The sequence below is a fragment of the Plutella xylostella genome, chromosome 27, assembly GCF_932276165.1.
Source record: "Plutella xylostella chromosome 27, ilPluXylo3.1, whole genome shotgun sequence".
NCBI lineage: Eukaryota > Metazoa > Arthropoda > Insecta > Lepidoptera > Plutellidae > Plutella > Plutella xylostella.
The window spans coordinates 7811604-7838501 of NC_064007.1; the positions used below are offsets into that span (position 1 = coordinate 7811604).

The 26898-nt window shown below is 36.6% G+C and overlaps 2 protein-coding genes across 4 annotated transcripts in view; one reads left to right on the forward strand and one right to left on the reverse strand.

Moving 5' to 3' along the window:
- Positions 1-5120, forward strand: part of LOC105385518 (filamin-A) — a 29753-nt gene extending 24633 nt beyond the window's left edge. Inside the window, exons 14-19 of the mRNA XM_038110272.2 lie at positions 795-865; positions 1432-1586; positions 2074-2192; positions 2977-3073; positions 3402-3608; positions 3828-5120. Of these exons, the coding sequence (XP_037966200.2) occupies positions 795-865; positions 1432-1586; positions 2074-2192; positions 2977-3073; positions 3402-3608; positions 3828-4012 (834 nt within the window). The 3' untranslated portion in view covers positions 4013-5120. The remainder of the gene's footprint in view (positions 1-794; positions 866-1431; positions 1587-2073; positions 2193-2976; positions 3074-3401; positions 3609-3827) is intronic.
- Positions 5121-5339: 219 nt separating this feature from the next.
- The window catches only part of LOC105385502 (zinc finger protein rotund), a 132963-nt gene continuing 111404 nt past the window's right edge, over positions 5340-26898 (reverse strand). For 2 of the 3 annotated variants that reach the window (XM_038110285.2, XM_038110284.2), the window contains exon 8: positions 5340-8398. In XM_038110285.2, coding sequence (XP_037966213.2) covers positions 7412-8398 — 987 coding nt within the window. In that variant the 3' untranslated portion in view covers positions 5340-7411. The remainder of the gene's footprint in view (positions 8399-26898) is intronic. The other variant, XM_038110286.2, reaches the window with a different exon arrangement.

Sequence of the window (26898 nt, forward strand, 5' to 3'; positions counted from 1 at the left end):
AGCAACAATTTTATTCGACGGATAACATTTATCTGACTCTTGAAAAATCTGCCCTAAATTAGACAGTGACAGCAACAATTTTATTCCTCAGATAACATTTAACTGACTATTGAAAATCAGCCCTAAGAAGAGTAGGGGTGAGAATGGCGGAGAATTTAAATTAAGTACCAACTAAATACGTTATTTTAAGAGATTTATTTCATGCACTGAATAAAGTGTCCCTAATATTCGTAAAGTAACGTAAACTTACCTCATTAGCAACGGTTATTCCGTTCATAATTTGCATAAATACGTGGCATTTTCCTTTATTTACATTTCCATTTTCAGTATACTTACACAGACCATAAACAACTCGTATAAGTCCAGCTAAATCATGCAAACATAGCGCGGAAATCTCATAAATTTTCACTTAGTGGCACACACTCCTCACGCCCTTATGCCAACAAAAAAATGTAATAAAACATACACAGCACGTGATAGGACCCAATATCACGCCCTGTGGCACCCCGCCACTGACCACGAATAATTCTCAGCTTTCTGCCCCTCCTTCAATATTTTATGAGAACTCGACAAGAATGATGAATTTTTCTTAGGAAAGTCTTGCGTACGAAACGCGTTATAAAAATTAATAAGGGTGAACAGAGCGTAAATTCGGTACTATGATTTGGGGAATATTTATAAAGACATTTCTTTCTTTTGCTTGACGAAAACAATAGATCCTGGTGTGTATAAAAAATGGTATGTCTTTCAGAATGTAAAACAAATTATTCATTTATTTTTTTTATTTCTATCAGGTTCGTGCGCCATCCGGCACCACCGACGACTGTTTCATCCAGAACATCGACGGAGACCAGTACAGCATCAGGTAATTCATCACTTACTTTATCATCATCTCCATCCATTCTGCCATGGTTATGGCCATATTGCATTCCATACTCCAATTTGCAAACTGCTGTCTTTGTTACATTATTGAATACACTCACAAGCAATAAAAAAGTAGGTACATCTTTTGGTATTCGAAATGACCCCAATTTTTTTAACATTTCATTTAGACTTTGATCAAAATATTTACGTTTTCACTTGGTACTATTCTGATGGGCTGTTAAATGTTCTTCAATACTGAAGACGGCGTAATTAACCTAGCCTTTTCCGTTTAGAAAGGAGTAATTAGCTACAATTGTCACTGTAACTTTTTCATTGCTCGTGAGTGTATTAGATTATTTATTATTTAGATTTGAAAAGCCATAATTATCTTCTCCTTAGTGATAGAGCCTTTGTGAATCGTTGGTAGACTGTTATTAAGTTAATTGACGTTTTAGCCTTAAGTTTCAGCCATTTAACTATTTTGTTATTCTCTGGCCAAAATCCATCTGTTCTTTGTCAGTAATATTCCAAATTTCCTTGCTTTATAACATTATTCTTCACCACCAGGTTCATGCCGCGCGAGAACGGCGTCCACAACATCAACGTGAAGTTCAACGGCGTGCACATCCCCGCGTCGCCGCTGCGCATCAAAGTGGGCAAGGACGACGCCGACCCCGCAGCCGTGCACGCGCACGGGCCCGGCCTGGGCGCCGTCAAGACTGGTTAGTGGGATAATGATGATGATTATTAGTATGATGAAGATGAAGGCTGACTGATGCTGATGATGATAAAGAGAAGTGATATTTTTCTAATGATGATAAAGGAGATGAACACTGAGAGATAGATAATGATGATAAACATAGAGATACTTTCCTAACAATGATGATGAAATGAACAGTGATGGTTAAATTAGTTATAGTGATATATTTCTTGGTTGTGCGGATTTACCTAATAAAAAAATTTCATTCGCATTTAGTGCTATCCGTGGAACATTAAAGTTGATGATGACAACAGTGATGGAAGTCGCCTTAGTAGCATTAGTACTGGCATGGTGATCTGTTTAGATGTTTATGCACATTATCATTGATGATTGACTGACTGATGCCGTATCATAAAGCTTACAAACTTAGAACACTTGATACACACGATATCCAGCAATCTAACCACGACCACTTACAATCAATTCTGACACTCCAATTCCCTTGCCAGGTGTGAAGACAGACCTGATAATCGACACGTGCAACGCCGGCGCCGGCATCCTCGCCGTCACCATGGACGGGCCCTCCAGGGTCGCCATGGACTGCACGGAGGTCGAAGAGGGGTACAAGGTTAGTGGAACACCAGTTGACCGCTGGACCTACGGTCTTACACTCAGTAACATAGTGGCTGGATGAGGATAGGTTATCAGGCAGATAGAGTGTTGCGGGTTGTGGTGGTGGGGCTTCTCGGGAGACATTTGCATCCAGCTGATGATGATGATGAGATAATTGAGAAGAGAAATTGTGAATCCGTATTATTAAACATGTGAATCTAGAACATATTTACTCGGGTGTTTGCAAGATTTAAAGATTTAAAGTCGCTCAGCGTGCTATGGAGAGAGCTATGCTTGGGGGTTTCTCTGATGGATCGTATCAGAAATGAGGTTATCCGTCAGAGGACTAAGGTTACCATAGCTGTCAAAATATGCAAGCTGAAGTGGCAGTGGGCTGGTCATATCTGCCGAAGAACCGATAACCGTTGGGGTAGACGAGTTCTCTAGGGGAGACCACGAACAGGCAAACATAGCGTGGGACGCCCTCCTGCCCGCTGGACTGACGACCTTAGGCGGGTGGCGGGTAGTGGTTGGATGAGGAAGGCCGAGGACCGAGTGCTGTGGCGCTCCTTGGGAGAGGCCTATGTCCAGCAGTGGATGATTATTTGCTGATGATGATGATGATGCTCGCAAGATGTGACCTACCCATTACCAATACAGCCATCGCTTTCATGTTGATCCTTGCACGAAATTTTTTCGTTGTGAATGCAATCTTTCAGAGTACTTGGCTAATTATTTCACTACACACTAGAAGAAGATTTATGATAGAAATTCTTCCTAAACCAGCTCGTTCTTCCCAGGTCCGCTACACCCCCCTGGCCCCTGGCTTCTACTACATGAGTGTGAAGTACAACGGCGCCCACATAGTCGGCTCTCCGTTCAAGATTGAGGCTACTGGTGAGTTGTTATAAGTTTGACCTGTTGCTCTTGTATCTCTGTTGTCTGTATACGTCAACATAGGGAGGAAAGGATTCATCAGTTCGAACTTGTTTTGAACTACCGCATCACGATTGTCAATCACATTATCAATCAATATTTTAATCCCACTAAACAGTCTGCCATAACTTTTATGGATCTGGCAGATATTGTTAATTGATAATTAATATTTACGATAGCCCATTTAACATTAATGCGCTCATTTCTCATCATTTTCAGGTGATTTTAACATAAACCTAAACTCCTCCTCATTACCTTACTTCTTTACTTACCAATCCCGTTTCCTCAGGTGGAAACCTAGCCGAGGTAGGCGCTCAGGAGACGTCATCAGTGACGGTGGAAACCGTCCAGAAGGTTTCCAAGGCAGGCGCCAAGCAGGGTCCGGTGCTGCCTCACTTCAAGTCTGATGCCACGAAGGTCACCAGCAAGGGCATGGGGCTGAAGAAGGCCTATCTCAACAAGCACAACCAGTTCTCTGTCCATTGCGGTGATGCTGGTGAGTTTTGAGTTATTTTATAATTTTAAATATTCATATAGGTAATTGGTTTAAATTCTTCGTCAGTCCCCCAGAAAGATAGACCAGGGACGCCAATTCTGCTAAATTTTATAGATTTCACCTATTATAGACCTAAATTTATTTTGTCTGTTCGGTTATTTTGGAGACCAATCAAGATACATGCTATTATATTCATCTAAAAACTTACTTTCCATCCAGGCACCAACATCCTGTTCGTGGGTATCTACGGACCCAAAGGCCCTTGCGATGAGGTCCAAGTGAAGCACAAGGGTCGCCACAACTACGAGTGTTCCTACGTGGTCAGAGACAGGGGGGACTACATCGTCATCGTCAAATGGGGAGAGGACCATATTCCCGGATCTCCTTACAAGGTTGACGTTTAAAATGTTTAAAACCTTTTGGTGGCAGCGGTCGCAAAATTTTTAGTGTAGAACTTTTTAAATATTTGAAATTAGAATTTGGTTCTGGTTCCGCTGAGCGTTAGGTATTTTTGTGTTTAAAATTGGAATGGGAAGAAAAAGTTATTTATAAACACGAATTAGGTTTAGATGCTTAATTTAAAAAAAAAGGTTTTAGAGCTCTTGACAAGTTTCTTTGCTTTATTTTCATTCATTTGTTTGATCGCTGCTGCTACTGTATGTTTCTACTTATTGATTTTTGTATTTATCGCACAAGATTTAGATCACAAAAAGACATCGCACTTGGATTTTTATATAACTTTTTACTAAATATGATCTCTGTAGAAAAGAACACATTTTTATGAAAAATATTCTTTTTGTGATCCAAAGTATAGTTTTAAGTTTTTTTTTATATTTGACTTGTGTTTGTTATTCCCTTTTTAAACATCTATTTAATCTATTATTTTTTATGTATTATCTAATTTAATATCTTTGGATATATCTCATAACTTATTAGGTATAAGTAAATGAAAATTTTAAACCTCAGAAATGTTGTACCAAAGAGTTTTTAAATAAGTCACTTTTATATGTTTCTCATTTAGCTATAGGGCGACTAAATGACAAAGCATATAAAATTATGAATCAATTTAAGTATTCCCCATTTAATTTTAAGATTTGTAAAAACGCATCTTATTTTTCAAGAAGTCTTGGATATTTTACAGTTTAGGGAACGTTTGTTCTTTTCCCACTTTTTGTACAAAAAGTGCGTTAAAAACGAATCTGCTTGATTTTCAAGGAGCAACACATTTTAAACCACAGGTTTTTCTATCACAATAATAACAAAAAAAACTCTGCTTTTAAATGTGCGGTAAAGCTCATCTATCAAATAAATTGCGTTTTTACATTATAAAAATAGTTACATAATATATTATTTTAAGTACTTATTATGCTTCGGGTTTGTATGGTTTGTGCAGTATGATTTTTTACCTACGTAGGTAGAATGACCCCATGTTTATTGTAAATATCTATATTAAGTTTAAATTAATGTTTAATATATTCTGCGACTGTTAACTAAAATAAAGGTGAAAACTTCCGTGATTCTTTTATTTCAATAAATAACGAATGTAGAGCAGAAATTGATTAGCGTAGAGCAGAAACTACCTAAAGTAGAGCAGAAACTACCTAATGTAGAGCATAAACTAGAGCTGCCGATCGTGAACTGGTTTTGACGATAGTATTCTTCTTCTATCGTGTAAATGCACTAAGCTAACTTCCTCCAGTGTTTTGCTACTCTTATTGCGAATAGTATTCAATTTTACATTTTACTTGGAATAAAAAGGTTGGTAAGCAATGAAAAGCCATATTTTATATTCTTGGCATAGTTGTAGTTTATTTTTAATCGATTTTAAGTAACAAAAATTTCGCTCCTTTTTGGACAAAATTAATAGAAACGCCGAACAAGCGAAACTAAACTGTAAAACAAGTTACTTACAAAAATAAGTATTTTTAATTATAATAAACAGTTTACACTTATCTAAAAAATCAATTACAATATCACATTTCTACTTAAATAGAGAGATATTGGGTTTTTGTCACAAAAAATCCACGAAATCGTTCATATTTGCTTTCATTTTTAAACATCTTTGCTCTGATTAAAACAATACTATACAGTAAAAAGTGCAAGAGCTTTCACATAATAATTACGAAAATAACAAAACAAATTCGGAAGAATTAACTATTGCCGTACAATTCCTTAAAACAATACTCTATCTTTGTACAAGAACTTAAAATAATAAAAAAGATTTGGCTAAGTTTGTGACAGGACAGAGCGGCTGACATCGATCCCTTGGGAACCTTAAAAATAACGTCCACGATTATCATCACAAATGACCACAACCTAACAATTTTAAACCTAATCAAAAATTTCACATTTTACATCATTTTCGAAGCACAAGATTGTTTCCACATCTCTTCGACCGTCCCGTTTGCTCTATCACATGATTTATCATACATCCGATATCAATTACTTGTTAAATTATAATCAACGATACTCGTATACATCAAAGAAGTCTTAAATAATTAAAAAATTATACAATTTCGAAAGAAATCGAAAAAGAAGAGACAGATTTAGGAAAATAAGATGTAGAAGAATTTCGATTTGTATATTGTGATGATGACAAAACATTCTTAACAGCTAAAATCGTTGAGCATAAGCTTTAGACTAAATTATACAAAAAATATTTTAATAACAAGGTTTTGTCAAAAAAGTCTCGTATTTACAAAATATTTACAAAAGAGCGCCCCACACGTTCCGCTTCCAACAGTTAAATGTAGATTTTGGCCACTCGATAAAGTTTGATCACTCGTACGTACGTTTTTATTTAGAAAACATATTCAACCTTCAGAATACCGAAAAAAGAATATTTTGAAATTAAGGAATCAACCCTAGAGGAAGACTACATTTTCTAAATCAACAAAACTTGTATGGGTAAAAGGAGAATAGATTTTAATAAGCTAGATCGTGAAATAAAGCTACAAATTAAAAGTAATATGAACTAAGTAGGAACTGAGTGCAAATGTAGTGTTTCTGAGATCTGACACTTATTCTCATGTTACAATACGAAAAATGCAAGTGAAGTAGACACAGTTGATAGAAGAACAGGAAAAAGAAATACTTAGGAAGATATTCACATAGTATTGGTATTGTAATCTATACCTCTGTCAGGAACTTTCAGTTATTATTTTTATTATGCTTGTTGTACATTCTAAATATTAGTTTTCACTAAAACCAGTTATATTTGTTTAAAAAAAGCACAGGGCGTTATGCCTACAACATTGAAGACAGTAATTTTAAGGAAAACTAATTCATAGAACCAATAAATATCTATTTAGGCCACATACTATTAATTTAAATATTACTTCTTTTGAAGAGACTTATAAGTTTTCGGTGAAGCATATTTATCAATTGCCTGATCATCGAATTGTAAACTGATAAAGGAGTAAAATAGTTTCATAATAATGGTGATCAGGCAAGTGGCAAATATTTTACAGAAGTTAAATGTCGCCTATTCGATGTTGTATCATTTTGTATGAAACATCAACTCACAGACCAGTAACAGAATTAACGAAAGAAACTGACTTGTGCACGACCAATATTGTGAAACAAAACATCTAATTCCAATACATCGGCTATCTACTGACAAAATTTCGAGTATTTATACACATTAAAGTCTAAAACATGAGTCGCGAACGACGACAAAAATTTCGTATTTCATACAATTAATACCACTGTCTTCGAGAGATTCATCTAATATATTCATTAATTTATACACTAGTAATACCAGACGATCAATAAGTACTAGGTGAGTCGCGAGCGAGTCGCAGCTACTGCTTGTCCTTGTGTGAGTGCGAGTGCGGCAGCAGGTGGTCGGCCGGGAGCAGCGCGGCCGCCGGCTGGTGCGCGTAGTTGCGGATCTGGTGCAGCGAGATGAGCTGGTTGGGGAACGAGCTGGGCTGCTGCTTGCCCTGCTGGAAGTGCAGCGGGTCGTAGAGGTAGGGCCGCGCCGGCAGCGCGCCGTGGTGCGTCAGCCCGTTGAGGTGCGGCGCCATGGAGTTGATGGGCGTGAAGGCCGAGCTGGCGGAGGAGACCGGCGGCTGCAGCGCGCGCTCGTCCTGCTCGTGGAACAGCGCGCGCTGCTGCAGCTCGAGCTGCTCCTCCTCGCGCGGCTGGTGGTAGCCCTCGTCCGACATGTGCGCCGCCGAGTCGGGGCTCACCTTGGGCCAGTAGGGGTGCTCGAAGGGCTGCGCGGGCGCGGCGGCCCCCAGCGAGCGGTTGAGCCCGCTGAGCCCGAGCGCGGAGATCGGCGGCCGCTTGTCCGCGCGCTCCGCGTGCTTGTTCATGTGCTTGCTCAGGTACGTCTCCTGCGTGTAGCTCTTGCCGCAGTACTGGCAGATGTGCGTCTTCAGGTGCTTGGACTCCTTGTGCTTGGGAATGTGCTCGAGGAGGTCCTTCTCGTGGGTGAAGCACTTGTAGCAGGAGTTGCACTTGAAGGGCTTGTCGGTCTGGTGGCAGCGGCTGTGCGACTGCAGGTTGGACAGCTGGGAGAAGGCCTTGGTGCAGCCGATCTGCGTGCAGCGGTAGGGCTTGTCGCCGGTGTGCGTGCGGATGTGCTGCTGGAGGTGCGACAGCTGCGTGAACTTGCGCTGGCAGATCTCGCAGCGGTACGGCTTGATGCCGAGGTGGATGCGCGAGTGCTGCGCGAGGTAGGACGAGTTGGCGAAGGCCTTGGGGCACTGCGTGCAGCGGTAGGGCTTGGCCTCGCGCAGGTGGATCTGCGTGTGCAGCTGCAGGTCCGCCTTCGAGCCGAACACCTGGAATAGAGGCAAAACAGACTATTAGAATACAATCATAATTAAATGTATTGTCGAGGATAGTGTAATTATAGACTATTGGGACTCTGGCATACAAATCACATGCACGGGAAAAGTGCAGGATGCTAATCTAAAAACTAAACAGTGGGTACTCGTTTGCGTCGAACCACTCAGTTTCGTCGTAAGATCGGAAAGTGAATTTTGCCCTTGAACGACATCCGCAGGCAGCCGGAACAAATTGCCCAGGCTCTCGGCTAAACAAAGATGGCTTCTCAATTTTTTATTTTAGTTGGAAGTCGGAGGCAGGATGTCGGCTTCACGGAGGTTTTCACGCGGCGCAATTAGGACGCTTCCTCAAACTTATCTCGTGAACGACCAAATTGTTGAGCTATCACGTTTTATGATCTCGCTACACTATGTAGTTATGGTTCGTTAATAAAATAATAAAAGGTTAAGTCACAGGGAAGTAAATTAAAATGTACGCTCATTAAATCAAAGCAACCTTAAAGAATCGAACATTATCAATTTCAGAGTTGTTTGACAGCTGTTAATAGTATTACATTCAAGTACAAGTATCTTATTAGAGGTCCTATGTCGGTGCTCTGCACAAAGAGTGTTTCGGCAACACATTGATACTCATTGTAATATTCTAAATTAGTTTCCAAGAGGGAAGTGTCGCGTCATCGTGCGTTTGCTTCACCCAACAATGAGGCTTCTCCGCGCTGCTCCGCGGAGTCGACGGCCAAACACGACTCAATCTCAACAACAATCGCTTCTGTAATCGATGCGATAAGAATCTCAATCAAACTCTAATAGAGCCCAAATTCCTTCCTCAGCTGGTATTCGAGGAAGCGAACTACGACTCGCAGCAAGAGATTCCGGCACCGACGGTGATGTAATCGAAAATAAACTTTATAATTTTGAACGCAACGCCGGAGTTTCAGCGCTGGGTGCTGCTATCTCGAATAGGATTCGGTAGCACGTCGCATGACTTGTCAAAAAGTAAGAGACACGACCGCGATTGGTCACAGTCGAAACATAATTAAAGTTTGGGGCACTACTTAATGGCATGAGCCCCGAAATTCGAAGTGGTAGCTGACTTTTAATAGGTCTTCGTGAAGGATCGATGGAAGGCATCTGTGATGAATCCGATATTGTGGTAACGCCGATGGTTACATTGAAATGGATGCGATGATAATATAAATATATTATTACAAACTAGGTACACCAGAAGCAACAACAGAATACGGAATCAAAAACGGACAACACAACATCAAAATAAACACTTGAGAGCTTAAACGAGCACGGATCTAATCATATCACAGAGGAGATGAAAACAAACCAAGCGGGACAAAAGGCAAGGTTAAAAAAAATAGCGGAACAAAATACGAAGAAGAGGAAAACGATTACGATTATCATCATTGACAACCACACGCCTAATGATTTAAGACAGTCAATAGAATCACTAATGAGACTTAAATAATAATCCCCATCATTCATGGTGTGTTGAGACAATCATTAAATAACTATGCAGATGTAACACAGCAAAGTTGAAAAGTGATTTTTTGGATGGTTGTTCTAAGGACTGTCTCAAGATCTTTGGCGGTCGGGTGTCCGAACCTCGTGGTCAGAAGTCTGCAAGATGCTCCAGTCAGTGGGGTCGGATGCACCCCTTGGGGTCCGGAAATCATTTGGGTCAGATATTGTTTTTTTTCTGCCCCGTCTATCGCCACCGCTTGTCACCTGGTAAGGCATAGGGACAAATTTTGGATTTGGTTTTTGCCAATTCGAAATAATAATTGTGTGTCGACTTTGATAATATTTGAAACGAAAAATTCACTTGGTGAAAATATAAACCTGTGCATCTAAGAAAAAAAAACTTGGAACTTTTGGAACGAGAATGTCATTTAAAAACGTCAAGGTGACAAAGATGATTTGAGATAGGATGTTGTAGAAGGGTTGACTTGAACTAATACCACCGTTTAACAAGGGTCAAGGGATTTGCTATATTTGTAGAGGGGTCAAGCAGACCACGCAACACTTAACATTTTTGATAATTTGGAGTTTTTAGAAATCGTAATGGAGTATTTATTTATGAATAGGGGCTGTTATTCAATGATTAGATAAGTTATCTGTAGAATAATTCTGATGTTGTCGCGTCAGAAAGTTTGCCTAAGACAGTGACAGCAACAATGCTGCCCTGTAATTATAATTAATAATAATGCCTATAAATTGCAAAGCTAAAACTATTAACTATGAAACCACGGCACACACCATACCTAATAGAATAGATAACACCCCAACCTAATTACCCTAAAATCTTCTGTCCCTAAAATGAAAATGTAAAATTTTCTCTAGACAAATTCTCTTGTCTGGGACAAAAAGATGGCGTGTGGTTTTTGCAGCTAAAACTGACAAATTATTATTAATCGTGGACATACATTTTGTCGTTTATCTAAGGTTGTAATATTGTAAGGGCTCGTCCATTTGTCCTAAGGGCGCGTTTTGGCTTAGCAAACCCTTATTAAGGGCTAGTTTTTTGCTTAGCAAAGATTAACAACCAACCTACCAAGGGTGACAAGGCATAAATATTTTGTTTTTTTATTTATTCAAGGAAATGTATGTAATTCTTCTTACTTGTTCGAAAGTTTACCTATACTTATGTGCTTAAACGAAATAAACAAAAAAAACATTGAAGTGTTCTATATGCGCTATGGCTTCTGTTGGCTGAAAATTTTCATTTTAGCGTGTCGACATGAAAATGAGGAATATGAACAACACAAATGGTTTGGTTGTGAGTGAAATTGTGATAGTATTTTTGTTTATATGTATTATTTGTTGTTGTAGTTGTAGTCCTATGTCACCCCAGAGGTGCAGAGGGTCTCCACTAACGCCCGCCACTTCCGCCTATCTTCGGTTGTACTTTTGGCCTAGCTCCAGTATTAGTGACTTATCATTGATAGAATTGTCAATGTAGGTATACAATATTGTTTGACTATATTTTGCAACATGGAAAAATCTCAGTTTTCCACCGGCCTCGGCTGAGATCGACAAAAACCAGCCAATGCCGCCGCGGCCATGCGGACAAATTTCTTAAAAACCGATCGAACCAGGTTAAACACCGTAAAATCGATTGGTTGCCAAATTGTTTATAAAATAAACATAATTAGCTATTCACAAAGGTTTTGTAATTAGTGTTACTTTTTAATAGTCACTAGCATTTTTTTGTAAATTTTAGCAAGTACCTACAATATTTGTGGTACTTAAAACTTGATAGTTAAGTATGTAGTTTGGCCGTGCTTTGTCAAACTACCCAATTCTCAATTTTTGAAATAATGAGTAAGTAGGTGGTTTGTTACTTTGACAATTTCCTAAAGTATATTAGCAATTAACTTCACAATTATAAAGTTGTTCGAACCGAACTGTAAGTACCTAAATATTAATTACGAGTGCTTTAATTTGTTTAAAAATAATAAATTAACAGACACTCATCGATAGATAAAAGTTATTGAAACGGGCAGTAACCTATCGTAAGACCTCGGTCGCACCAAGCGTCAAGCGCGTGCTACAGAAAAACGTTTTAAAACCGTTTTTCCAACAACAAAGTAAATCAGCAAACGACCAAGACCGACTTCGAGAAACGGACATTAGTCGATCAAAAATAAACCCTAAAACCTCGGAAAATAAATGTCACAATAAAGGCAGTGAAAACATTGTTTCCGTCGTATGATTTTGTTTTTTTTCGCGATATTGTCACCCGGCTTTTGTAAAGATTTGAAATCGTGTTTCTGCAAAAAAACGGCGGCATTGAGCGGCGAGTGCCATAAGCGTTCAAATTCGATTTTTAAACGTTTAAACCGCCATGTTTTTTTTATTAATTTATTATTACAGTTTGATTAGCCTAATGATATTCTTCATGACACCTGAAGTCTACTTAAATAAATTTTATTTTAGTAAAGTAAATAACGTATGTACTCAAAATGCCTGGCTATGCAAAAGCAGCCTTTAAATTACTTGATAGGCTCGAAGCCTCCATCTCACCAAGCGGAGCTGCCTCCACTAATATGGATGATATTGTAGACTTTATGTGCGATAGAAAGTATAGACATAGACATATTAGACATGCTCATTTTAGGCAAAATAGACTCACGAGCAATGTAAAAGCTCCATCTGCAATTTGGCGTTCTACATGTAGTGGAACTTTTTCGTTGCTCTTGACTCTATTGAGTGTGCATAAAAAAACCTGTTTTGCGCTTTTGTTGAAATATGTTGCACTGAATTTAATTAAATATAAAAAAAAATCATAAATTCTACAAGTTTTCATACTCTTGTTCGTATAAATTTAAAATCTACACAGCATTACGCGAAAACCTGTCTAATCGATTGCTAGGTCTACGCTATCGATCTCTGGATCCCATCGTTAGTTCGGGTTCCAGGATCCATTAAGATTTCCGTTCTACGTCGCTCATGATTCAACAACAACCATGAAGTCAGCAGGCATTCAAATTTAACCTTTATCTCTCATTCCATAGAGGTATCAGTCCATCGGTAGAGCAAGGAGGCTGCATTCGGCTACTGTCAGATGTACCAAGGAGGCCGACACACTAAATGAGGTTTTAAACTTGGAAGCGTAAGGAAGGAGTTCCAAAATGCCGGCGTAAACGGTTACTGGAACTCTGTAACTCATTTTTATAGTGGTTTTAAGATAATGGTATTGATTTACCAATACAGCGTGTTTCTATACAAATTACTTCTGGTAAATGCGTATGCGCCGTTTTATATTTGCCGCTCTTATAATCATGATGATAAAATGAAGAACCTTAATATTTTCTTTATTTTGAAAATTAACAAAATATGATCTGATTTTATTTTTAGGTGGGTATGTAGATAATCAATATAATTATTAATTTATTGTATGGGTAAAAGTAATATCAGTACGTATCTACCTATTTATAAATACAAACATAAATAAAAAAAAAACTTCACTCGTGTTTTCCCGACTTGATCAATCATCGAGAGATAATGCAAAATGTGCTGTCCCTTTCGCCTGGGCTATGGGCTATACTTATCTCTTTCACACGTACTATTGAATCGAGACCAGTTTTGGTGTACGAAGAAATGGTCGGAAGCTGTTGCAATCCAATACCATAGATTTGGTAAACTCAGTCGCGAGAATGATGTTCCAAAATGCCCACATTTTGAGAGTGGAACTTTATGATCGCTCGCCAATAATAACCTATATTTTTTTAAACATTTACCCTCAAATTCATAGACGGTATTGTAAATTTACAACAAGCTTAAAATTCACTTCGAAACACACGAGTTTCGACTCTTTACGTCAGTCAAAAAGTTTAAATTCGTATAACACAACGTCAATTTTAAACCTATGGTAAAGTGTCAAAAAGCTCTATGAATTTGGGGGTTAAAGAATAAGTTGAACATAATATTTACGTTTTTAGTTGGTAACATTCTGATACTGTTAGATGTCTTGATTTTTCCGTTTAGGAGTAATTTGGTAAATTTATATGCTATCTTCTTAGGAGATGTCTAAGTCTACCTATCCGAAGGGCGACCAACGCTAAATTTCTTCTAGGTATTACTTGAATTGTCGGTTATTTGATAACCAACATTATATTTATAACCACCCATGAAGTGATGTTCTTAGCACGTATCTGCTAAGTAAATCAATCGCACAGTTTATTAGTAGCAATAAACTATGGATCCGGTAGGTTAAATGTTTTTTTTAAATATAAAATCAATAATTTTGTGTATTTTAAAATATATTTTTTTTTAATATTTTAAACACTGACAGTTTTTACAAATAAGAAACAAAACATATTTTAGGCTAGACGAAACCGGGAAAAATTAATTGAACATGCCGTGTCTAAAAGATTCTTAACTCTTCAAAAAATACTGAATAGTGGTAGCAATGACGGCAGAAGTGGTTGGCAGGTGTTCAGCAATTTACCCATCACCTTACATGCCATAACACACACGATAACCAACCTTACAGCCCCGCAATAAGAGCTACGGGGGAGGTTACGGAAAAATGGCCAGTTTAAAAGTGACGATTGACCAGATCTGGCAAAATGTCAGTACAGTAGTTAATATTCACGAACACTTAATATGATAAAGAACCTTTCAATAAGTTGAGATAAGAAGACGTTTATTTTCTTAAAGTAAACCGTTACAAGATTGTTGTGTGAAGTTTATTTACTTATAAATAGTGTTGCCCAAATTCAGTCTTGGTCTTGCAGTCTTGGTCTTGTTCTTGCGTTTTTGCAAGACCAAGACCAAGAACAAGACCGCGTATTTTTAGCAAGACCAAGACCAAGACTGACCGTGCAAGACTTGAGCAAGAACAAGACATAGCCTGCAAGACTCTTGCGTCTTGCAGAGCGCTATTTCACTGAGTAGTTAGGTGTAACAGTTCGGTGTATAGGTAAGTACGCTTAGGAATTCTATGAGATGCAAAAAACTGTATCAAAGAAAATGAAAAACTGGACCTATGCGCATTACGACTAATACCATAAACATAGCGAATAAAAAAATATCTATTAAAATCAAAAAGTAAACTTTAATAAATAGTAATAGACTAATAGGTAATTGCAAGACTTGCAAGACTCTTGCTGCAAGACCAAGACCAAGACCAAGACTGGGAGCGCAAGACCAAGACCAAGACCAAGACCAGGTGTATTGGCGCAAGACCAAGACCAAGACCAAGACCAGGTGTATTGGCGCAAGACCAAGACCAAGACTGGCTAAGTCTCGTCTTGTTCTTGCATTTGGGCAACACTACTTATAAATAATATTAAAAATTAAATTTGAAATATAAAAGTTTGTAGAAGTACAATATATCTAGCGGTATAAATTTTAAAACTGTGAATAAATACAAAAGATAAGCACTTACTTTATTCAGTAGACGAATAAATAAAAATAAAACCGGATATCCAATAAAATCCCTTAAAAACTAGCACCGATCAAGAAAATCAATATGTACCGCCAATCCATCGCCATTCTTAATTCAAATGCATAGATAAATCGAACGAACAATACGATGCAAATACTCAATACTAATATATCATTCGGCACAAAGCGGATTGCACAACACTAACGGAAATCAACACAAAGACATTTTGAGAAGAAAAAAAATCTCAAGTTTCCGTGGCTACGTAAATTTTGCGTTCCCACGATTTCTGAACGAACCATATGCGAAGACACCTGCTGGCGGCATCCGTGTTTCCGAACGCTATATGTCAGTCTCGTCGTCTATTTAGGAATTTGAATTGAGAATCTTGTGTTCGAAATTTGAAAGGTCGTGAGACAGGTCAGGGAAGAACCATCCCCCGTGTTCTGTTTTTGTGTTTAAAATGAGAAAATTTTGAAATTAGGGGATGGTTGGTTAGGGCATTGCGTAGTTTTAATTCTTGCGGTCTAAGAATAGGGTAAGTTCGTATAAAATTAAAAGGAAAAAGCTAACGAACATTACATTACACGATTAAACATATCATATTAGGTATATTATATAGGTAGGTAGGTACTAAAAAATAGGTGCTTTTCTTATATAGTTTTTTCATCAATTAATATCTACTTACATAATATTTATTTTAAATTAACAGGGGTTTATTCTTAAGTTAACAACCAGCACGCGAAACATTTATAAAAAAAACGTAATAAAGACATAACATTTCCAACCAGCCAGCACCAACTTGAACCAGTTTGACAGTTTTTATGGGCCAAAGGTTATAATGTTCTTTATTAATTTCAAAGCAATTAGTTACGGTGTGTTTATTTGTGTATGTTATTTTAAAACCGGTAAAATAAAGGCACGTTTAAAACAGAGACATACCTATATACAGTATGTTTTTAATCCAATCTTCTTACTATACTATTTTTTTTTATTAAAGATTACGTATGTAGGTGAGAGTACAATAAAAAATTTACAAGCACTTGTGTTGAAAACTATTTCTCATTTGCATTCCCAGTTATTGTATTTCTCCAGTAACTAGAAATATTTAAAGGGTCTAAAACGTGAGGATTAATGGCCGTTTAAGATTGTCCTGTTCTGATATCCGACTCGCCCATTGGGTCTCGCCTTTACCTGCACTATTAGCATAGATAACGCACCCTTACACCGGCCAAGACAGATCGCCTCTTATCTTAGGGTGTATTCGAATGTACTACAATACATTTTAACGGTATACTAATGAATAGATTCAAGTGTGAAACGCGTAGACATAATTTTAGGAATTCTGCTAAGCCTTTGGCTAAGGATAGTGAAAGACAAATAGAAATGAATTCTAAAGGACTGTAGCTGCTTAACAAAGTTACGAAGATAAAGAATTTAACTAATATTGTTCTTTTGAAAATAAATTTTAGTTCATAAAATAACCGCAGTAAATTTGGTGGCGCTGCAAGCAGCAATATGAAGTTCAAAGTTTATAAGGGTGTTATTAATGATGAAGCAACTTCCTCTAGACAACAATAAGGTAAGTTGATCCGTCCTCATCTCGAGTACCTACCCCTTGCCTACCCCCATAATTGTAGGGCATTTAGGTACTATTATACTAAGCTAAGTAGGGGGTCTTCCGTGACCCTAAGCCGTTTTAAGCTGTAGTTTAGGTTACCGTACAAATAGGCTTGAGTAATTTAGGGTTAACTTTGCTTTAGTAGCGATTTTAGGATCGATAAATGGTGTTTATAATCAAGTATAAATAAAATCAAGATTTTCAGAAGGCACTAACGCTATGACACCTTTAGTTTATGGTTCCTTCGTGCAACTAGGCATAAGGGCCTGTAGTTAGCCATATGGCAATATCTGGTCCATATGGCTCTCAGACATCAGAAGGATGGATATTCGAAGAAACGTACACAGATTGCTTCCTTACAAGGCTTCGTATTCATAACAGTATTTTTTCTTTTAAAGACCACGCGAAAACCAGCCAGTGTCCACTATAGGGCTTCTGGCCAGATGCAGTGCGTGAAAGAAGGTTTTATCAAAGTGAGTACGTATTCTAAGGAAAAAATAGGTCATATGGCGCTCAGGCCACCAAGGAGGTGAGTAATCGATCATGCAGTTAACTGAACACTTACTCTGTGTGGCCGAGCGTGGCATAATCTGTGAGAGTTCCCAGGATTATTTTGTAACGCATGTTTTTTGGCGCGACGGGACCGGATGGCTAGTGAGTCGGACTGCTGTGTCGAAGGTCCCGGGTTCGATCCCCGGTTAAGGCAGTTATTTTTGTTCTTGGTTCTTTTGTGTAGTTAGTTTATTAAAGAGTGGGCTGAATATCACCATAATTTATTGTATAATTTTATTACGTCTATTACATCAGTATCATGATAAGATCAGAATTTCAAAGAGTGTAAGTATTCAAAATAAGGGTAAGAGGTAAAGCAATTTATATTATCCCATGCCTCTAACATGCCGAAAGATACTTTAAATTAGATTGGGCTGGATTTTCTACAAACTACAAGTCATCGTTTAGAGGGTGACCGGACTACCCCTTAACTACTGAAAATGTTGAATCAAGGACTGGACAATTTACGACCAATTTCTGAACTGAAATTATCAATTAAAAATGTAAACTATACCTAGGTTAAGCTAATATCCTTTGTAGGTACTCCGTCTTCATTCATAGGGAATTTTTATAACCATTTCTTGGCCAAAAATTAACAATCGTTTCTATATTTACAAAAAAAACATAAATTTGACTAGCGCATTCCAAATTCAAGTCAACAAAAAGTGTGATTCTAGCACCGCGTTATTTCAAATTTTAAAATTGGAACCGTCACGTCAATTACTGCACACAGACGTAGGAAGAGCATAGACACGAGCGACGCGGATGGACTAGCAGACGCCCAATTCTGAGCCTCGAAACATTCCAAGGTCACGACTAAATACGATACATGACGTCATACCATGCGCTCCAACCGCTTGTTGCGCGCTGGTACACCGAGTTTGGACCACTGCTTACTTTATAATGTATTTTGTATTTGATAATTTAAGTAATTTGTTAGAAGGTGGAATAGTTGTGAAATCCTGTTGATAAATGAAAGTAGGTGTTCTAATAAAGAGTTAGTAATGTATCTCAAAGAATCAAATCAAAGAATAGTTTATTTCTTTCTACAAATTCAGTAACAAAGTAGTGACCAGAGCCTCACTTGTAAGTTAAAAGAAACCTGTGCCAGTGGGGCCCCGCTCTTCCGTTTAGTATTCAATAAACTTAGGTAGTTAGAAATATAACAAGTAGTTGGTAAACAATTAAATATCTCTAATTAAGTAAGTATCTACTCGAAGTATTTACTATGTATTAGTGTTAGTGCACCATAGAGAAAAAATAAAATAAGGATAAGGCAAGGAAGAAGAAGAGAAAAAATAAAATATAAAAAAACATACGCACACACTTCTGGGTCATAAAAGCAGGTGCAAGTATGTAAAAACCGCCTATATGCTGCCTATCTTTGTAACATAGTGATGTAACACGGAATAGAGAAAGGCATTTTGTTTTGTTTTGTAACCAGCCAGTAACTGACAATGAACTTGAAATGGCGCGAACTTGAGACCATAGATAAAAGACAATGGCTATGGAGACGTTACTGCAATGCCAAAAATAGTTACTTACGGCTTAATTTTGATTACTTATTTTATTCTTAAGTTTTTTTCGTAAGTTAGTTGTTTATTTGGTAAATTTTAACAGGTAGTGAAATAGTTATTTGTTGTTGATTGATTCTTAACAGTGGCTGTATGACTTTTAAATAAATAAATAATAAAATTATTTATTTTATCAACAAACCATATCAATATTTACCCCCTTATTCATAGAAAAGTTACAATACGTTTTAACTAAAAAACAGTTTATTAGTTAAAACGTATTGTAACTTTTCTATGAATAAGGGGGTTACAATATAAAATTATGCTATATACCTATACCATGTTTCAGATTGATATTTTAAACATACACGAAACAGGCGCGCTGTTAAAAAAATCTCCAAAAAACCCTAATTATAAACTTTGGCCACTCTAAACCTGACTCGTACGTGGAATGCCGCCGATAGCCGCGAGCTGTCAAATTATATCATACACAGCATTTGTAGGCAGCATACAAGCGCCCTACTCTGAACCACTTAGACACTCTAAAACGATACTTACCTGTGTTAAACTACATCTTAGTTAAAACTAGTGTTGCCACGAATAGTGAATCGGCCGAATACCGAATACCGAATATTCGGCGACGCTGCCGGCCGAAGCGCCGAATATTCGGCCGCCGAATATTCGGCGCTGCAACCTGTTTTTTTTGTTCCTGGAACTGCTTTGAAGAAGTCGCTACAGATTATATGAGAAATGCTAATTATTAGGAGGCAGAATGCTGTGGCAAACGAGTTGAATTTTTATTTGATAATAGTTCGCCTAGATCGGATGTCCGATCCTTACAAATGGTGGTCAGCAAACAAAAAACAATACCCGAACCTTTTGAAATTTGCAATAACTTATCTTTCTTCACCTGGAAGTAGCGTTTATAGTGAGAGGTCATTTTCTGAGAATGGTTACAATGAAAAGCGCAATCGTGGGCTACCAAATGCTGAAATGCTCGTTTTTATCCAGCACAACTTACTACTGATTAATTTTAAGTACTAAAATGTTGTGATTTGGAAATAAATACACAATTTTGATTGAAATAACAAGTCATTTTTTACATGATTTACTATTCGGTATTCGGCCCGAATAGTACGCACTATTCGGCCGAATACCGAATACTGAAAAAACTGGCCGAATAGGCCGAATACCGAATAGTTGCCGAATATTCGTGGCATCTCTAGTTAAAACCTACATAACATAATTTAACTATTAAAATTACTTATAACATTGAAACTTGATATGAGCGTTTGCCCACATAAGCTACATTCTAGCTTGGGGCTCATAAGCATGTAGGTACCTTAGTCGTAAGCTTCACATGAATAAAATACTTTTGAATTTGAATTTGAAATTTTGATAGTGAAAAGAATCGCTGTTAACTAAAGTACCACCACCGACACATTATCATTTAACAATCGTCGAGTTTGTCAAATCAAATCAAATCAAATCAAATCAAATTCAAATTTATTTATTTGTGAACACAGGTAGACATTATACATACATTCATAGAACATGATATAATATAATAGATGTTTTAGGTAATTCTTGTGAACGCTATGTTCTGTCCAACTAGAGTGGGACATACAAATAAGTACATAATTGATTAGCACATGCACATGCATTCAATTGTAAGTGAGAATAAAAAAAAAGAAATAATAATAATACAGGCAACAAGATTTAAATAAATGGTCGATATCGATAAGTACATATTTTATAATTTAGATACATTAGGTCATGGGTTAAATAAGTTTTATGTCAAAGTTCATCATTTAAATAATCATTAATTGAATAATAGCATTTTTCTATTAACAGTTTATGTAGTCTATTTTTGAACATTTGAAGATTGAGAATTTGTATGTCATTGGGAATTTTATTATATACTTTTGGTCCCATATATATTATGCTTTTTCTGACAAGTGCCTTTTTTGCCATCGGTAAACACAGAGTATTAGCATACTGTGATCTCATGGTAACTTCTCTTTTGCGTATTTCAGAGACTTTTAGAAACAGTTTAGGGTTTTGTTTAACGAATATTGCTACTTCAAGTATATACAGTGATGGAAATGTTAAAATCTTGAGTGATTTAAATAGTGGTTTACAGCTTTCATCACTCTTTATTCCACATATAGAACGTAAGCACCTCTTTTGTGCCCTGAAAATAGCTTCTCTCTCCGTGCAATTGCCATAGAATATGATGCCATAGCGGAGCGTAGATGCAACGAAGCCATGGTATGCCGATAGGACTGTTTTACGGTTCACTATGTGCGATAGTTTATAGAGCAAATATGCTAATTTGCTCAGTTTTTTGCACACCTCTGAGGCATGCTCTTTCCATGTTAGTTTATGGTCAATTTTTAATCCGAGAAATTTTGTAACTGTGACGTTTTCAATAGCATGTCCATCATAATTTATATTTAAAAAGTCAGTAGTATTAGTATTTTGATAAAATGTCATAAATTTAGTTTTGTCAATATTTACTATTAATTTATTATTATTCATCCAATTGATAATGTCTTTTAAAGCCTGATTAATGGAAGATTCGTATATGTCAATATCTACACATTTAATAGTCACTGTGCTGTCATCAGCGAATAAAACCATTGGGTGAGGTATGTCTTTGGGTAGATCATTAATGTATATCAGGAACAATAATGGACCCAATACACTACCTTGAGGTACACCGCTCGTAATTCGCTTCTTATTCTTATTCCGCTTCAAACATCTGTCAGTTCCATACAAGTTAAGTTTGATTTGACAAGCGAACGACGCTGAATAAGGATGTTTAGTGCCAATTTCTGCATAGTCGGTTAGAGCAAAACCATGTATTAGTGGTTGACTTTTGATACATCAGTCCATAATTTTAATTTTGTATGGAGATGACGTATAATTTATTAACCAATCCCTGTCGGTTAGATAACCGACTATGGAGAAATTGGCAATTAATTGCTGATTCAGCGGTGGTCGTAACCCCACTGGCATGTAATCCGAATTCACTATCGCTTTGGAAATGCTAAGTTATCACGAATATGGAAGCAGACTCAGCTCTAGAGGCAAGATAACCGAATCGCGTGACAGACCACCGATTAGAGTAATTTCGTTAGACGTATTATTTCACTCCGTTTTTGGATTGTGTTAAGTTAATATAGGTACGGTTCTTGTGAAACCAGATTTGGATTTTGAAATCTATTTAGTTTTAGAAAATTTAATATATATAATATATATTAAGTATATATGAACGATGGTTCATAAAAAATCGGCACAAAAAAATCTAAAAACACTCGCAAGCACACATAATTAATTCTTGTATGTAGATTATACATAAGTACGAGTGGTATGACGCAATATAGACAAACCTCTGTAATGGTGGGTGTCAATCAAAATTATGTTCCGAGAACCAAGACAGAGCGGGTTCGGCTGCCAGATAAATTATTTAGACGACCGAATGGCGTAGTGGTTAGTGACCCTAACTACTGAGCCGAAGGTCCCGGGTTCGATTCCCGGCTGGGACAGATATTTGTTTAAACACAGATATTTGTTCTCGGGTCTTGGATGTGCCCGTAAAATTGCAATAGGCCCGCCCCCTATTACATTGGGACTAACATGACATTGGCGAAAAATGGGTGCAGCAATGCACCTCTGCCTACCCCGCAAGGGAGTATATTTAGGACATGGTGTGAGTGTTTGTAAAAAAAAAAACGATGTACGCAAGATTATTATTTAAGCTTAGGAATAGTTTTTGTTTGAAAGGTTGTGAATATATTTTTACAGATAGCTAGGATAGGCTACGAGACGAATACTAATTAGATTAATTAGTGAATAAATTTGGAAAGATGGACAAGCTTTCCTAGCCGGTAGTAGTTTGATAAGGATGGTTATTTTATAAGTATATCAAATAAAAGTTATACCTATAATATTGTCTCGTATAAACAAAATTATAATTTATATGAAAATTATCTCGTAATATTGTCTCGTTTAAACAAAATTATAATTTATATGAAAATTATTCAGCAATTCATAAAAAAAATGTTATAATAACTTAGGCTCTCAAAAACACGAGGACAATTTCAAACAACCTGTATATATATATATCGACATTGGCATTGACCGAGAGGCGGTTCGGTCACAACACAACCAGTTTACGTAGCCCTCTTCACCAAACGCAAGTCCTCCAACCAACAGTTCAGTTTACAATGGCCCGTCATAGTAACAGTGACCAGAAAACATTGAACCGCGAAAAGCTTTGTGAAGCTCTCTGGTTAAGGGCCATGTGTTTTGGTTTCATTTCCGCGTGTCTTTGATATATCGACGGGCGGCGGTGTGTACAATTTGTAACGTAATACGAATATGCAGTATTATCAAAGATGTTTTAATACGGAATAGATGGAGTGTCAATGTAAAAAGAAAAGTCTCATCATAGCTAACACCCCTCTATCATTGAGCTCTTATTTTGGATTATTCGCTTAGAAAAATTGTATTTTTCATTATTACAATGGTTGTCATCAGGTTTAACTTAAAACGGTTCTTAACAGTAAACAAAATGAAGACAGTATTTTATTTTGTTTTGGTATTATGTAGGTGTTCCATCTAGTTCGTATATTGTAAATCTAAGAGTAATATTATAAGGTAACAGCTTTTTTGTCGCAGACGGAATACCTACTCGCGTGTTATGTTAACTATTGCGGGTGGCACTGACTGATCTATTCGAAGTAGGAGTAATTAAAATAATACAACCAAAAAATGTATTTTTTAACTTTAAATGTACTTTATAATTTTACAGTTGGTCCCATAATACTAAAAGTTTAAGGTAAGTACATGGAAAAGATATATTGACTGTTGCCCGCGAATTTTGCTTCATATGAGACATTTTTTCTGGCGACAGATTTTCAATTGAGTAAACAAAGACTAGGTCTGTTTTGTAAAAAAACATTCATTAATCAAATTCATTTAAGCATACGAGAGCAATGAGAAATGAGCCCAAAAACTCAAAAGAACAAAAATAAAAATAAGTATAAGTAACCTATAGATAATTTTCTTTTTAATGACATGGTTGTAAGTTTATGTATATTTCGTATAAGTCAGAGAAATCTGACCCCTCTCAGAAGCATTGTTACTGTGAGAGGGGGGTCAGGTTTCTCTGCACATGACCGTACATAGATATATTAACTATGTATAATACCAGGAGATATAATTCACTTGATGTGGCGCAGTTCATACATTTATTATACATACTAAAGTGTGCTAATGTTATTCCCGATCAAACTTCAAGGACGATATTTGGGTATACATACTTTTAAATTTTAAATGCGATTTTTCGGGATAAATGATGATAAAAAAATACATAAAACACCAAGGAAATGAATTCGTAATCTGTTTGTTTTCAATGCCACTGAAATAATTTGCGATATTTGAGACAAAGAGGTGGAAATTTTATTCACCACACTGTTATATAATTTAAAAAAAAAAAAACGTAAATGCGTTTATAAAAACCGGCCAAGTGCGAGTCGGGCTCGCGCACAAAGGGTTCCGTAGCAGCAATTACAGTTAAATCAACCTATCTCAAAAACTATAAGAGATACTTTGATCAAACCAAAAATCGTTGAAAGAGTTAATTAGCATGCATCACCTCTATTTTTTTTAGAATTTTATACCCCGTAGTTATAAAAATAGAGGGGGGGGGGACATACTTTTTACGACTTTGAGAGCTGATATCTCAAAAACCGTTCACTTTAAGAAAAATGTTTTTTAGAAAACTTTATATCATTTTAAAAGACCTTTCCATTGATACCCCACACGGGTATGTACATCGAAAAAAAAAATTTCATCCCTCAGTTACATGTATGGGGGGCCCCACCCCCAATTCTTTTTTTTACTATTTAGTGTCATATTTTTGTAGCGGTTCATACAACACATATTCCCATCAAATTTCATCACTGTAGTACTTATAGTTTCCGAGTAAATCGGCTGTGACAGACGGACAGACGGACAGACGGACATGACGAAACTATAAGGGTTCCGTTTTTGCCATTTTGGCTACGGAACCCTAAAAATGATTGTAAATTTAGTTTCTTAGCGTGTAAAAAGATATGCTACATGTACCTAAGGGCCACTTGCACACCAACATATTAAATCTAGATTTAGTGTTAAATCTCGATTTAGTGTCAATTTTTATATGCATTGACGTTTCTTAAATCGAGATTTAAATGTTTGTGCAATTAGTGGCCCTAAGTCTTTTACTTATCAGCATACGAATATTTTCCAAGAAGTCTAGAATCTATAAAACTTTTAGGTGCTAAAGCTAAACCCGTAATAATGACCTTGAACGAAAATAAATAAATATTTCCTCATTCACTCACAAGATAAGGCAATCGATAAACTTACTTGATAACGACCAGAAATTCAAATAAAAGTTCTTTGCATGTTATTTGAAAACGAAAAGCAAGATCTAACATAGGTATAAGTACTTACAGCTGGTTTAAAAAAAATGCACCTCTGCCTACCCCAAGAAGGCGTAGTATTCTTATATTTATACTCCCTTTCAAGCATTGAGTATTAATAAAGAAATATAACATTATAAACAGCAAAACAGAAGTTGAAAAACTGTCCTATTTAAAAATTATCCGTATTCATAGTCTTTCTTTATACAAAAAAAATGCCTCTAAGTTTTTTTTTAAGATAAGTAATTTAATAGATCGGGAACGGTGGTCAATTCATAAAGAGGCCTTTGCCCAGCAGTGGGAAACAACTCAGGCTAAATAATTTTAAAAAAATTGACGCTAATTAAGCGTCATGTAAATTGACAATTAGTTTTATGTATACGGGATATATACGCGATATTATAATATTAATATAATAATTATTATATATCATATATAATATATACGGGATATAATATATTTTAATAAAATGACTTCGCAACGCAATTTTGTAGCAGTGGCTTATTCTAATAAGAATTACACGGAAGACTTTAAACATAGGGCGATGGAAACTGCTCTCTCCTACATCGAGATAAAGTGTAAATTCCCGTAGTCATATTTGGTATGAAAATATTGGAGGGAGTTTATCACTGACCTTGTAATGATTTGGGTTCTTTCGGGTCATAGTGCAACGTTATCTAATATAATATATGTACTTTTATTCATTGAATTAAAACATCCGTTTTGCAAAAAAAAAAACTTTTTTTTTAGGTGCACCTGCGAGAATTTACAGCAGTTAAAAAAAGTTGCATACAAAATGTCAGCATAGATTTAAGTTAGTACACGTATACGAGACAAATGCAAAACGCTACACTAAAACACTGATCCATATCTGTTAAGGAAACGTCTGTTTTCGATTTTTAATTACTAAGGCGGGCGCAGTACGTATAATTGCATTTTGCCGAAAAAAACGTCGAGTACAGTCGCGCAGACAATGGTTTACAACCTCTGTGCGACCTGACCTTGGCGAGTGCTCAAGGTACATCCGTGCCCATCAGTGCTTTAAGAGTGCTTAGAATTCGGTGGCTACGCTATAAAAATATATTTTGTACATATTATGATAAAATAATATATTAAGTAGGTATAATAAATTAATAAGGTATAATTATTGAATTCTTTTTAGATGTTCAGATCCATACTAAAGCTATGATAATAAAAATAACTTCAATTTCTTATAAGAATACAAAAGCAGAGAGCAAGGTAATAAGAATGGATTCTTTAACCATTTTACGGCAACCGGAGATGACTGCCATGATCTTAGCACTCGACACTGGCCGAATTAAATAATTTAAATTATATCTTTTTTTACAGCACCGTAATTGTAATATGGTTTTAAAGGTAATTTTTCAAATCTCATAAGGAGGAAATAATAATATTTGATGGGTATTCGG